General features: G+C 40.5%; 1 protein-coding gene across 3 annotated transcripts in view; it reads right to left on the minus strand.

Annotated features, from left to right (window-relative positions):
• CD109 (CD109 molecule) overlaps positions 1-14330 on the minus strand; it is a 119205-nt gene that overhangs the window by 70541 nt on the left and 34334 nt on the right. For all 3 annotated transcript variants that reach the window (XM_072999675.2, XM_072999673.2, XM_072999674.2), the window contains 4 exons: positions 13763-13993; positions 9884-10009; positions 3613-3652; positions 2001-2085 (listed from right to left, as the gene is read on the minus strand). In XM_072999675.2, coding sequence (XP_072855776.2) covers positions 2001-2085; positions 3613-3652; positions 9884-10009; positions 13763-13993 — 482 coding nt within the window. The remainder of the gene's footprint in view (positions 1-2000; positions 2086-3612; positions 3653-9883; positions 10010-13762; positions 13994-14330) is intronic.

Here is a 14330-nt window from a genome sequence, read left to right on the forward strand (position 1 = left end):
CAAAAAAACTCTAGAAACATTTGGGAACCAGAAAAATATTCCAGTAAGATCATGTATTTTTTGGAATGAGTATAATATAAAATGTATTCACTCAAAATGGTGGGAGCTGCAGATTATGCAAATATATATGCAAAACAGGCTGCAGAGCTAGAGAATAATTATTTGGGGCATACGACAGACAGTCTGACATATACAATACCCACATCCAAAATTCTTTTTTTTTTTTTACTTAATGAATGCTATAGTCTTCATGAGAAGAACATACAAGGGGATGTTCCTTCCATGTGATTTGCAATACATACGATACAGCAGTTTGCAGTTCTCTCTTCAGTATGGACTGTATAAGTCACTATTTTGCTTCTCCAAAATTATGGTGCCTGTATATTTAAATTTCTTAAATATGCCTAAAAGTATAATCTTGTGTGCTAATGATGTTAGAAATAATGCATTTTATGTTGGGTTTAGGTTTAGATACAAAAATAAGTCTTGCATGCATTTTAGATGTTCCAAAATTTCCTATTTAGGAAAAAATTGCCAGAAAAAAAACTGTTGTTCCGTGATGCGAAATTTTTACTTCCACTATAATGACAGGATTTCACTCACATTGTACAAGAAACTTATTGTGCTCTCATTTGTTACCGAGTAAAATTTAAAAAAAAAACAGTAATAACAACAAAGCACTCATAACATCCACAATTATTTGCTAGAAATGTGGAAACCTGTCAACGGCCAAGTAAATTAGAACCAGTCACATAACATTTGGTAATTACAGCTGTAGTAACAAAGCAAGCCATCAAAAGAACATATGAGCTTAGATATAGGTGCCAATGTGCTGCATAGCATTTTCTTCCTTCTACAGAAGGAAACACAGTCCAGGATTGGAACAGGCAGACTGTGAGGGTTCGTTGTGGTGAGCTGTTTTCTCCTCAATAAACGGACGAGGCATTGAAGGTATATCAAAAGGCGTTGTATTTATTTCAACATTAACATCAACTGGGTTGCCCCCCACGAAGGGGTTTAAGGAAGTTTGCAGAACATGGCTTGGTTTCAAGGGTGTCCATAAACTATGTACAAAAGGGTTCGTAGTCTCTGGATTCCAGGGACCTGTTGTGGGTGGCACAGGTCCCAGTCCAGGGTCCAAATCTTCTTCTAGGGAGATCAAGGGTAAGGTCTCCTCATCCCCACTCCAGCCGTCCCAGGAGGACCCCTCTCCTCCATCTGCGCCCCAAGGGCCGGGTAACCCCCCAGCTTCCTCAACTCGGCAATGTGCCATTGTTTCTTCCTCTCCAGTTCTCTGGCAACCGCCTCTCTCTCTTCCCGTAGCTTTCTCCTCCACTCTTTTGCTTCGGTTTCTCCCCAGTATGACGGGCGGGGCTTCAATCCCAGTTGCCGGCGCTTCTCTGCCTCCTCATGGGGGACCCGGACCTGCTCCCACTTGTGGGTCCAGGGGTCCTCCATCCACACCCATTCCCAACCGCCCGGAATGTCCCTTGCTCTCTCCCTTATATCACCCACTCCTGCCTCAATCTCCTCCCCCCTCTTTCCCGCCTGAACTCGTCCCGGTTCCCGGGTGATTTTTAACCCCTTCATAACCTCCTCTAGGTCATGGGTATCCACCCCCTTGCTTAGGGTAAGGGATCCGACGCACTCCTTCCCCCAATCGGGGGTCTCCACTCCTTTCTCTTCCCGTCGCGGTGGCGATGGCGGGGGGGATGTCTGGGTCTGGTTGTTACTCTTCGGGAGCAGCGGCACTCCTACCATGGCTTCCATTTTGGGAGCCTCACACAGACCAAAAGCCTTTTCCTGCCTTTTCAAACAACCAAGAAGGTCATCCCATCTCCTGATTTTCTCTTCTAGTAACTCACATCGAAACAATGCTATATTTCTAAGAATCTGCTCCGCTCACTCACCTCCAAAAATTGAAGGGAAGTGCTATACAGCACAGATGTACATGACTCAACCAAATGCATTTTAAAAATTATAAAGACTATTTTACTTACTTTGCTGTGACAGTACCATTGAAATGGGCATCTTTTGGAGAATAATACAGAGGTGTTTTTAGAAAAACTTCAAACTTTGGTAACTCTAAGGAAGAGAAAAGTTATAATTAAATTAAAATGATACAAATATGTTCTTTGTCACCATTTAAGCAACACGTGCTTTTTAACAAATGTAAGTGGAGACCTAATTTATATTAATTTATCAGTTCTGCTTTATCCTATTTTTATTTTCTTCAGAAAATCCTGGGAATTATAATTTCAGAAAGATTATAAAAATCCCTTTCCGTACCCAAATATGCAATAAATCCCATAAACTAAAAGTAGGCAATGTAAGGCACATATGAAATACTTGCATGTGCAAACACAAATATATATACACACACACAATGACCTGAAATTACAGGTTCACAGATGGCAGCATGGGAAGCCTTAATTCTCACTAAAGTAAGTAGACTGGATATTACTTTCCAGAGTGCCATGACTTCCCCCTAAAACCAGCCCAGCCTTTATGGGGCCCCACTTACAACCCCGTGGTCAATGCCCAAGGAACAATGTGGGCATGCAGTTGTGACACATTTGATAACAGAACTCTTTGACTCTGGAGGCACATCAGACATCTATTCTGCTAGTAAATTGCGGTGTATCTTTTCAGTTATGCCTTCAGTCCTTCTCATACTGGTGAGGAGACCTTTGAATCTGCTGCCCGCTAAGCGGCCTGTTGTATGTACTATCTCACACTTGACTGGATTTGGTGTATTCTTCAGAGCTTGCCAGTAGCATTTTATTACCAGCGAGCTTTGTGTTTGCATTTTTATTTATAATCTACTTTTAGATTTATAGTAAAACTCCTCTCATGGATCAGTATTCACTGATTCACTTACCCGCTCCCTGAAAATATAAATTTTTTAAAACCCAGAAATACATATTTAAACTTTACATGGTGTATTTACCAGAACTGGCCACTAGAGATAGCCAGAGACCATGCTTTGTATAGAGTATGCTATTTCCACATTTTTCCGCATTCACAGGAGGGGCCTGGAACTGATCCCTCTGGATACCACGATCCTACTGTATTATGAACAGCAGTTTACTTACACTATGAACAATAAACTATCTTCTCTTCCCACCCAAACATCCTAGTAATTCAATTTCTTTTCCTGTAGGATTTTTATCCATTCCCAACTCACTTCTGATACTGGAGCAAACTGCTTGGAGCAAAAGGCTGGAGAGGGTAAGACATTGTACAAAGAAGGAGCAAGCCCTTCTTTCACACACCTCTTACTGCTGGAGGAAGACGTACAGTCTCCCACATATACTATAATGTGGCAGACATGTAATCAGCATCCAACTCTGTAAATTACAAAGCATGTCTATAACACCAAATAGTCCTGGCAACTCTCTTCTGTATGTTAGGAATGTGTGACGGGCTCACAGTCTGAGTCTTACATTCCTCTCCAGTTTGAAGACTTTTAATTAGTAGGGTATCGTTCTGTCAGTCCCAATTTACAACGTTGCCTTCTTGAACCTGATTGCTTCCCCTCCACGTCCTTCTGTCTTCCAGAAAACAGGATCTTCACAATCTGCTTTTGAACCTGAGACAAGTGCTACTTACCATACTCCATCACTGTAAAAGCTTGATAATGTGTTTGGCCCTATTGAAATGCAAAAAGACAAAAATCTATGAAGATTTGATATCATGGTATATTTTTATCTAGGATAGAAGCTTGTTTAAAATGGCTTTTCTCTCTTTGTCTTTCTCTAAATGTTATATTATTTAAGATACACAACAATTTAGGAAATCTTGATGCTGGTTATCATGTAACACAACTGAATTCATCATTCATCTACAGAATGGCCTGTGTATATCCCAGAGACTTTATAATACTTAAGTGCACTGTAAAGGATGACATACTAAATGGCCACAAGCCTACTGATCTATACCATACAGTGGTGCCTCGCTTGACGAGGATAATCCGTTCCAGAAAAATCACTGTAGAACAAAATTGTCGTCAAGCGAAAGTAAAAATCCCATTGAAATGCACTGAAAACCGGTTCAATGCGTTCCAATGGCGAAATACCTCAGCACCCAGAGAAGATCCTCCATAGGTTGACCATTTTATGGTGCCTGTAAAGTGAGGAATCCATCCTAAAACACAGCGGGGAGCCATTTTGGAAACCTGACGATCAGCTGTTTTGATTGTCGTTAAGTGAAAAATCGGTTCCCGAAGCAGGGAACCAATCATTGTGAAGCGATTTTCCTTATTAAAACATTGTTTTGCGATCGCAAAAGCGATCACTAAAACTTCATCGTCAACCAATTTCCTCGTCTTAGGTAATCGTCAAGTGGGGCACCACTGTACATGCATCACTCCAATGCACACACAACACAGTTTTCAAGGAGGAATTCAGCATCTCCTTGTGCAAGAGGAAGTTCAATGGTAGCCAAAGAAACAAGCAATCCTGGAAAGTGAACTGCGACAGAATTGTGAGGAAAGGGGGAGTTGAAGTATCTTTTTGTTGGCAAATGGAAACACCAATATGCAAAAAGACATACCATCCTTGCCTCTCCCCCCTTTACTCACAATGCTATCACCACTTACTTCTAGGCTACAGCCTCGTAGAGAGTAGAGACAGAGGGAGCAAGTAGTGAAAAAGTGGCATGCATGAGGCAACCAAGATAAGGGTTTTGCTTCAGCTTACACAGCAGCAAACCAGGAATCACAGAAGGACTGCGTTAAACAGAACACTGACCAATACATCTATCATGGCATAAACTTTTGTAAATCAGAGTCTGTAAGATACATGAAACAGCCTCTTAACTAGGTAGGATGGTAGGTATTCATTATCATGATTGAGAGCTACCAATTACTCGTCAGGCATATTGCTTGCCATAACTGATCTCTCAATGCTAAACATTGATTAGGAAGAACTTGGAAACTGCTCATGAATATTTTAAATGGGAAAGGCCATGATTATATGGGAAATAACTGATCTCTCCATCAAGCCCTATCACGTCCCAACTAATACAATGGATGGGAAAGAAATTAATTGTTTTTATAAAAGCAAGATTGTGTGAGAGAGACAGCACACACAAAGAAAGAGCATACACCGTGAGTAGAGGGTTAAGACTATCTTAGAGAATCAATGTGGGGTAGACAGGTCTGCTACGTAACAGGACATGATATGCTGCCCTAATCAGGCTGGGGCAACCAGGGCTTCGGGCCAGGGTGCTGAAATTGCCTAAGGGTACACAGACTGGCTTTTCCTTCCAAGAAGTACAATGCAGAATCAAAGTCCCAAACTCTGGAGCCAGGTATCCATCCCACTGTGCTATCCAGCCCAATACTTACAAGCTTCCAATGATGTGCAGTAATGAAAATAAAAACACTATTATTTATTATAGAAATAAGCCAGAAATAAGATGGGCTGACTACACAAAGACCCAGACAGTGTCTAGGTTTTCAGTTTTTGACAAGATTCCTAGCTTCTGAAAACATACTCTTTCAAACAGGCCAGAACATGGTCACTGGGATTAAGTTGTCTTTGTTCAATTCACTTTGTAGTTCGCTTTTGGCATGAGAGGATGGTGAAAGCAATCTAAAACATTTCAACAGAATGCATGAATCACTGAAGACTCATACATAACAAAATAAACTGAATTTGTTGCATCTATCGCTAAAGCTAAACCTCATTATGGACACCAGGAAAAACACACTGTCCTCAGCTTTCTTGTGCTAAATGTTCCAAATGAACTCTTACATACAGCAAGTTTTCTATGGCAATCTTTGCAAGAGTTATAACCATTACTGGGGAAAACCAAGCAGGAGGGTTGTACGACACACATGTTCTGCTTGTGAGAGTCCCATAGGCATCTGGCTGACATTTTGTGATTCTCTTCTAACCCATCAATTTTCTTCTTTACGGTCTATCATGTTCTTCAATGACACACAAAGTCGACCCATCTCTAAGCTTGTATTTTTAAACATGCTCCTCTCCATGTACTGCGGTTTGAAATGTTTTTACTCAGAAATCAAATCTCACTGACCTAAAGACAGAACACAACCTTTTATTGTCCCCCACCAAATTCTTTCAAATATCTGCCAATACATCACTTTGGTTTCATGCAAGACTGGGAAAATTCCAGCCTACCAGATGCTACCACACGGTAACTTGCCTCATTCACCCTTGGCCTGTGCAGCTGAGGGTTGATGAGAACTGCAGATTAACAACATCTGGAGAGCTATAAACACGCATTCTAATTAGTTAGATGACAGCAATCCCAGTATCTTTCAATACACTCTCCAACAGTCAAATTTAACATGGGCACCTGATCATGCAAGGCTAGCAGCAAGTTCCTCTCTATACTGAGAGCACTTTTTAGAGCCGCCACAATCACTGCAGTCACCACCATCTATACTGAAGATACCTCTTATACATTATATTTGTTCCAGGAAGTATTTGTTATACTTGCTCCAAGAATGATCTTGATGACTTCTACACCCAAAATTGTTAAGGAATGAGGGTTCTGGCGTCACGGTAACACCAGGGGAGGAAGAAGAAAGAGGGGTCACAAGGATGCAAAGAACAGGACAGAATGCAAGCAGTTCTGGAGTAAGGATGTCAAGAAAGAAGGAATCTTAGAGAGTGACAGAAAAGAAGTGGGTTGCGGCTTGAGATTGAAGAGGGCCTGCAGCCCAAAATATATTTTTTTAATTTCTTTTCATTTGCAAATTAGGGATGGATCATTTAAGCAATGAGTCCCCTTCAAATATACATGGCCTATGTTTTCTTTATTGTGCCCGTCCATCCCTCTGGCTTCCATTTCTTTGCTGCTCCGCCTCCCATTTTAATAGTGTGTACTTCTAAAGACAGTATTTACTCTGGCAAGGACATTCACAGATGCTGAAATGTTTCAAAACAAATCAATTTCACCTTCATGTTAAAATAAAAAGCCTCCATTAGTTTCTTCAGAATAACTTGCTTGGCAGCCAACTAGTTCATGGCTGTCTGTATGTCATGTAGCTGGAATTTTTACAGCCAATTTTAAGCATGCTAAATCTTATTTAAACTTGGCTTTCACTGTGTGTGTGACTGTGCCCTTAGGCAGACTGAACTGATGGAGCAATTGGTCTATAGAAATTGCAGCCAAGTATATTCTCCCAACAGCTCTGATAGCAACTAGAATTGGTGCTGATCCTCTCCACTGATTCTGTCTGAATAATATTCATTCATTCATTCATTCATTCATTCATTCATTCATTCATTCATTCATTCATTCATTCATTCATTCAATTTATATCCTGCCCATCTAGACGGAAATCTACTCTACAAATAAGGTTTGCCATTCCAAGCAAGTGCATGAATGGCTATTATCAAATCTTCACTGTGTCAAGGGACCAGAGAGAACCTGTTGCTCAAGCTGTCAACCTGGAAAAAAAAATACAAGAATGTCCCAGAATGGTCAAGGCAGAAGTACATAGCCAGCAGGAGCAGTCACTACAAAATGATCTTGTTGATCATGTGCTGTGCTGGTTTTTTAATTGATAATAATTCTAATTAAAAATTACTGAAGTTGAAAATCCTAAAGAACTATCCCTACTATTTAGGATCTAATTCATTCTCTTCCACATGTTTATTCCTACTTCTAATTGTTCATTTTGTTATCATTTTCTATTTGAAGGTTTGGTAGGGTAAAGGGAGGTTGTGTGTGCATGTGTGCATGTCTATATGCAGTTTTTGTTTTATTTTATTTTGCTGGTGCAGAACTGAAGAAAAAAGCACCCATCGCATTTGTTTGAGACTTTTGACTGCAGCCAAGGAAGAATGTTCCTAAAGTAATGAGATAATGGGGAAAATATTGTCTCAAAGCCTTTATTTTGCTGAGCATATATATAAATACGTATTTTATATGAAATTTGCAATTTTTCACCCTTGCATTACATCTTTCTCTAGATTACATTGACACCTAAAGGGCATTTTAAAAATCAATACATTTCTTGCATTAAAGGTAAAGGTAAAGGTTCCCCTTGACGATTTTTGTCCAGTTGTGTTCGACTCTAGGGGCAGTGCTCATCCCCGTTTCCAAGCCATAGAGCCAGCGTTTTGTCCGAAGACAATCTTCCGTGGTCACATGGCCAGTGCGACTTAGACACGGAACGCTGTTACCTTCCCACTGAGGTGGTCCCTATTTATCTACTCGCATTTGCATGCTTTCGAACCACTAGGTTGGTGGGAGCTGGGACAAGCAATGGGTGCTCACTCCGTCGCGTGGATTCGATCTTATGACTGCTTGGTCTTCTGACCCTGCAACACAGGCTTCTGCGGTTTAGCCCGCAGCGCCACCACGTCCCCTCATTTCTTGCATTAAAACAGACCAAAACACACTGTGCCTGATGACTCTCCTGTAGGACTATTTTAATATATTATAGCTCAGTGGTTTACGTAGCTGACTGTAGAGTCAAAAGTTATGAGTTTGATTTCCCACGTGCCTCCCGCCAGTACAGCCAGTGTGCCCTTGGGCAAGCTGCACAACCCCAGGGTGCCCCAGAAGAGGGGAATAGTAAACCACTTCTGAGTATTCTCTATCTGGAAACTCCTGAAAAAGGTTGCCATAAGTCAGAATTGAATTGATGCACATCATCATTGTCATCATCATTACGCACAACTACTGTCCTTCTTATTCGCCCACAACCGCCTTTCTTACAATTAAGACTTCCATTGTTATCTTACCGATTCATCTCTTAGTTACATTTATATTCGGACCTTTTCTCCAATACATTTGAGGCATATATGGTTCTTTTCCCAACTTTATCCTCACTACAACCCTGTCAAGAGGTTCATACTCAGAGATAATGGCCCAAGATCACCCAGTACGTTTCATAGTTCAGTGACAGCTTGGACCTGGATGTTGAAGGAAGTATTTACTTAAAAATGGTCCCTCTTTCATCACACTGACTCTATTTTGCAAAGCTCCTGTCAATCCTGTCCCCCCCCTTTTCCATTTCCCTATAGTTTTTGTAATACGTGCATGATTAAAACACCTGGGAGGCTTTAAACCTTGACCTTAATCTTGGATATATTTGTTTGGTTCTAATAAAGGTTTTTTTTTACCATGGACTTTGGAACTTCACCCCAGATAAATACTTTTTTTCCCTACTCTGATCTCCATGTGAACTTTTGTTCCACAAATATTACAGGCATCTATTATCATTAGCAGCACAAAACACAGTTCTCCTCTACATTCAAGCCATTTTATGGATATTCACTTTCATCTATTTGACCTCGATAGTTGGACCATATTTTGCAGTTCCTCCAGGCTTAGCCTCTCCCAGCAGTGAGCCACTCCTAGTCTCATTTAAAAGGCTGGACTGTGGTTAAGAATGACAATGTTGTGTTTCCAAGATACTTAAAACAGATACACCTTCCTTTGGCAAACAGCCTAATAACAGAAGGTTGTACAAAACCAGGATGCTGCTTCAATCACCATTGTTCAAAGTGCACTGATTACAGTATAAAAAGATATATATGGTGGTTGTGTTGTCTTTGTATAATCACACTTCATAAACATTATCTGTAGACTCAGGACTTTCTTATTGGTGAATCTTAAACAAGGATGGGTAAAATGTGTGTTACAGGTTGCGTGTGGTACAAAAACAATTTTGCTGGGTGCGAACTTAAAACAAAAAACATCCCATTAGACTTCTGGGGGAAACAACTGACCATTACAAAAAATTTGGAGGAGCAGACTAGATTTAATTTTTACTAAAGATTAATGAACACTCAGATTGATAGCAGCTCTGCTAATACTTAACAGTAGTTTTATCTTTGGTTTCACTCCTGGCACTTCACATTTCTACTGAACAATTCATTTTGTCAATACTCACATTTACTTCAACTTGCAGAGACCAGTCACCCAGGAGAGGATGTCTAGATAATTTAAACTGCTTGGTTATTTTGCCCAGTTTTCCATTCTCTGACAACCACTGTTGAATCAAATTGCGTCGAGGATCCTAGCAAGAAAGCAAACATCTAAATTATGTATTAAATTTTGTGTTTTACAAAATGGCAGTAACAAATCCAGAGCTACTTCCAAAATAGGTAATTATTACTGACAGAGATCCTTGCATGTGGGTACCACAAAGGTCGCAGACACATCAAGTAAATTACAGCAGAAACCACCCGCAACAGAACTTCATTAGCACTCTTTCAAGCACAATGGCACAAGGCAAAGATTTGACCATCATCCTGTCACTATGACATGACTTCCCAGAGTCAAGACCATGGGCCATTAGTGTTATCATTTTTATTGTATGACCTACAATGCTACCTTCTCCTTGTACATGACAAAATGACTGGTTCTTAATTTGACTTTCTTAATTTCACATAATTAGTAACACTAATCATCACAGAATAAATGAAAATGTATGCAATGAGACCAAATGCTGTTATTTTAGGAGAATGACAGACAGAAAGACAGGGAAAAAAGACAGACAGAAAGAAAGAAAGAAATTCTATTGGTGTAGCTCCGCACATGTAAGACTAATGAGGGCATCAGCCTTTTACCGCTCATCAAATGTTTTTGATTCCTCCTCCTTCCTGCAGGTTGTGAGGCAGCCAAGAGAGGAGGCCTTCAAATAAAGGGGAGCTTTCCTGTGCAAAAATTGCTAGCACTGGTGATTTGATAACCACACAACTTCTTCCATCACTTTGAAGGCCAGATATATTCTTGCTGAAATCCCACTAGCATGGCTCCATATGTGTGACGCTACTGACATCATTAGCCAGAACTGTGTGGGCAATATTCAGACATTAATGACTCCTTCCCATTTCAAGGTTCTGAAAGGCTTCCCAAGGATAAAAGAAACCCAAGCGAACCTTGGGAAGTATTTGGCCTTCAGAGAAATGGCATGGCTACGTGATTATCAATTCATGTAAAATCATTTTAAATTTTGTATATACGGTATTTTCTGCTACTTTTTCCTAAAATCATTAAACTAAAAATTGAGGTGCATCTTACACGGAAATAAGCTGAGAACATGGAGAGAACAAAACAGCCGGTACCTTGCCTCTGTAAACAGGCTTCCTTCACTCACAAGGCTTAGCTTCCTCCAGTCAGGAGCCTTATGGAACTGACGTCAGCTGATGCTGTGCAAACCAATTGGAACACACCTCGTTGGAGGTGGAGCCTATAGGCTCAGATTCAACAGGGACTCAAAATTTCCAACATTCTGAGCACAGAGGCTGAACCCTCAAAGCTAAGTTTTCTTAATTTTTGGATTAGAAAAGAGGGGGTTCTTATAAATGGAAAAATACAGTATTTATTCATTTTTTAAAAAACTTCTCAAAAAGAGAAATCTGCTTTGGAGGTAAAGCTACATTTTTCGTTGTGTAGTTCTGTCCTTGAGTACAATATTGTTGTTTTATTTATATTCCCAGTACAGAAGGGCTGGTCCAAATTGGATGTAGGGGGCTTGAATATCACACCTCCTGCTCCATATCCAGTCAAGCCACCTGCACCTGCATTAGGTACTGCCAATACAAACAATGTTCAGACAAGCAAGTCTGTAGGGTCCCAATCTGGAGAGGGCTACTCAAACTGGGAATTCGTAAAGGAGAAAAAAGCCTGTACTCTAAGCCACAATTACACTGGAAATGTAGCATGTCATTTAGCCTCTACATTACCAGGCAAGGTAGTGAAGTGTAAAATTTACTAGCATGCAGCTTACCAAACATTCCATTTAGCAGAACATTCAGTTTCAATCTACCTGCATTCAGTTTGCCAAAGGTACAACTGAGCAAGCAAAAAATGAGATGTTGGAGGGGAATAAATAATCTGTCTCACTAAGGGTGGATCCCATGGGCAAAAATAACCACAGCTGGTAGGGACTCCTTAAAATAGCTTGCTTGCAAATTGATTTAAATCAGCTTGGTTCAGTGAGTGTGGACAGTGGTATTTATTTACTTTGTGCCTCTGTTTAATGTCAGTTACATTGTCATCACATCTCTCTCTCTCTCTCTCTCTCTCTCTCGTTTAATTTGTTATACTACAGTGGTGCCTCGCTTGATGCTGTAGAGTGAAATCCTCGTCAAGCGAAATAAAAAAAGCCCATTGAAACGCATTGAAAACCGTTCAATGCGTTCCAATGGGCGGAATACCTGCTCGTCCAGCGAAGATCCTCCATAGGGTGGCCATTTTTGGGTGCCTGTGCAGAGAAGAATGCCTCCTAAAAACAGCTGGCGGCCATTTTGAAAACCCAACAATCAGCTGTTTTGATCGTTGTAATGCGAAGAATCGGTTCCCGAAGCAGGGAACTGATCGTCGGGAAGCGAAAAAAGCCCATTAAAACATCATTTTGCGATTACAATTGCAATCGCAAAAACATCGTCGTGAAGCGGATTTGTCGTCAAGCGGGTGATTGTTACGCGGGGCACCACTGAACTGTTGAGCAATGAACCAGTTACTTCCTTTTGACATTCTTGGCTGAATGGAGTCATCAGTTTATCACTGTATCATTATTGTTGTTTTTAAAGTAAAAAGGCAAATGGTAACAAAAAACTGGGTTCCTAAATAAGAAAGGAAATGAATAGATTTTTTCAGTCTAGATGTCAAAACCGGTTTAAATCACCAGAAATAAATAGATTTCATTCTGTGAATATGAATGTGGTAACTGATTTAAATACCACATGACTTGAACCCGATTTTTAAAAGCCTGGGCAGAAATTGATTCAAACTGCCAGTAGAGGCATACCTTAAATCTCAGTTACCATAACAAAGGTAAAGAGAGAGATGCCCCGCAGAAGATAAACACAATGGCTGGGATCCTATTGAGAGTGCATGGAGTAGAAGGGCAATCATGCAGTCATCCCCCAGCTCCTCTTTGTACATCTGGCCTCACACTGGTTGCAAAAAAAACACCTGTGCTCATTCAACATGAAAAACCATCCGACACTCATTTTGTCAAGAGCAAACTAGATGTTGCAAGCAAACGTACGGAACAAAAAGAACAGCAATGGTTAAATGCTAACGCACCCACCATCACCAACACTCTTCTCCTTGAAACTGCAGCTTTCTAGAGGGTGTGTGAGGGTGTGTGTGTGTGTGTGTGTGTAATTGGGTGAGGAAAGTGTGAGTGGTTTGGTACAGGGCACTTACAAAAATCTGTGCTTTCACTTTGTCCCAAATTCATATTCCCGGTATTCTAACAACTTCCTTACAATTAATTGTTCTGCTTCCGTTCACAGAATTGTACGATGCAGAGAGAGATGGGAGTTCCAGAAGGGTTTTTTTTATTATTTGAATCTCTCCCTTGTATTCACTTTGGTTCTTGTAATTCTTTTCTTACCAAAGAAATGATGTTAAGGAAGAGAAGCTAGCAGAGCTGTGCAGTATCTTCTGACTTGTTGCTCTAGAGCAGTGGATCCCAGCCTTGGGTCCCCAGACATCCTTGGACCAGAAATCCTGACCAGCACAGCTAGTGGTGAAGACTTCTGGGAGTTTTAGTCCAAGAGCATCTGGGGACCCATGGCTGTGAACTGTTGCTCTAGAAGCTGTTCTGCCTAGAAGCATTTTAGAGACTGGAATCGGTTTGAAACATGTTTCTATAGGTGACTGCCAACATTATGCATAATGTCTTTTTTAATTGACCACTGCAATAGAATAAATAGCCCCCATACTGTTGTAACATAGTGCAAATAGACTGCAGGTAGACATTTACACCCTCTGAATGAAAACTCCCCTTTACCAAATCATAGTTCACACTTACCCGAATATATATATTTACAGGAGCATTGAATGGCTTTAAGTCAGGATACAGAGTAACAACTCGAATTTTCACCTCTTGCCCCGGTTTATACACAAACTTGTCCGTCTGGATGAAAACTGAGAAGCTCTTCAGCCGAAACGAAAGGGCAGTGTGGTTAGAAAACAGCAGCTGGTCTTCTGAATATCCTTTGACATGCAAGTCATAACGGCCAGGAGTACTCTCCAAAGGCAGCTGTGAGAAGAAACATCCTTCATCATCATTACTATTTAGCTATTGATTTCTAAAAGTTACTGTAGACACAGAAAAACAAAACAATGTATAATTTAAAAAAAAATTCCAGACGCATATCACCAGAGAACAACAGTACTTGAAAACTAATTATTTCAAGTGTTTTCTCATTTGAAAGCCATATGGGAAATGCTTTTTCACTTCTCTGTTCATTCTAACTGCATTCAGTCCTTTGCCCATTGTTTCATAAACTACATGATGAACATATTCTCCCACTTCTGTCCTATCTTCTTCTCAACAGCCAGCCTCAGCACAGAGATTCTGGGTTGCCCAGCTGACA

The sequence above is a fragment of the Pogona vitticeps genome, chromosome 1 (assembly GCF_051106095.1).
Source record: "Pogona vitticeps strain Pit_001003342236 chromosome 1, PviZW2.1, whole genome shotgun sequence".
Classification (NCBI taxonomy): Eukaryota; Metazoa; Chordata; class Lepidosauria; order Squamata; family Agamidae; genus Pogona; species Pogona vitticeps.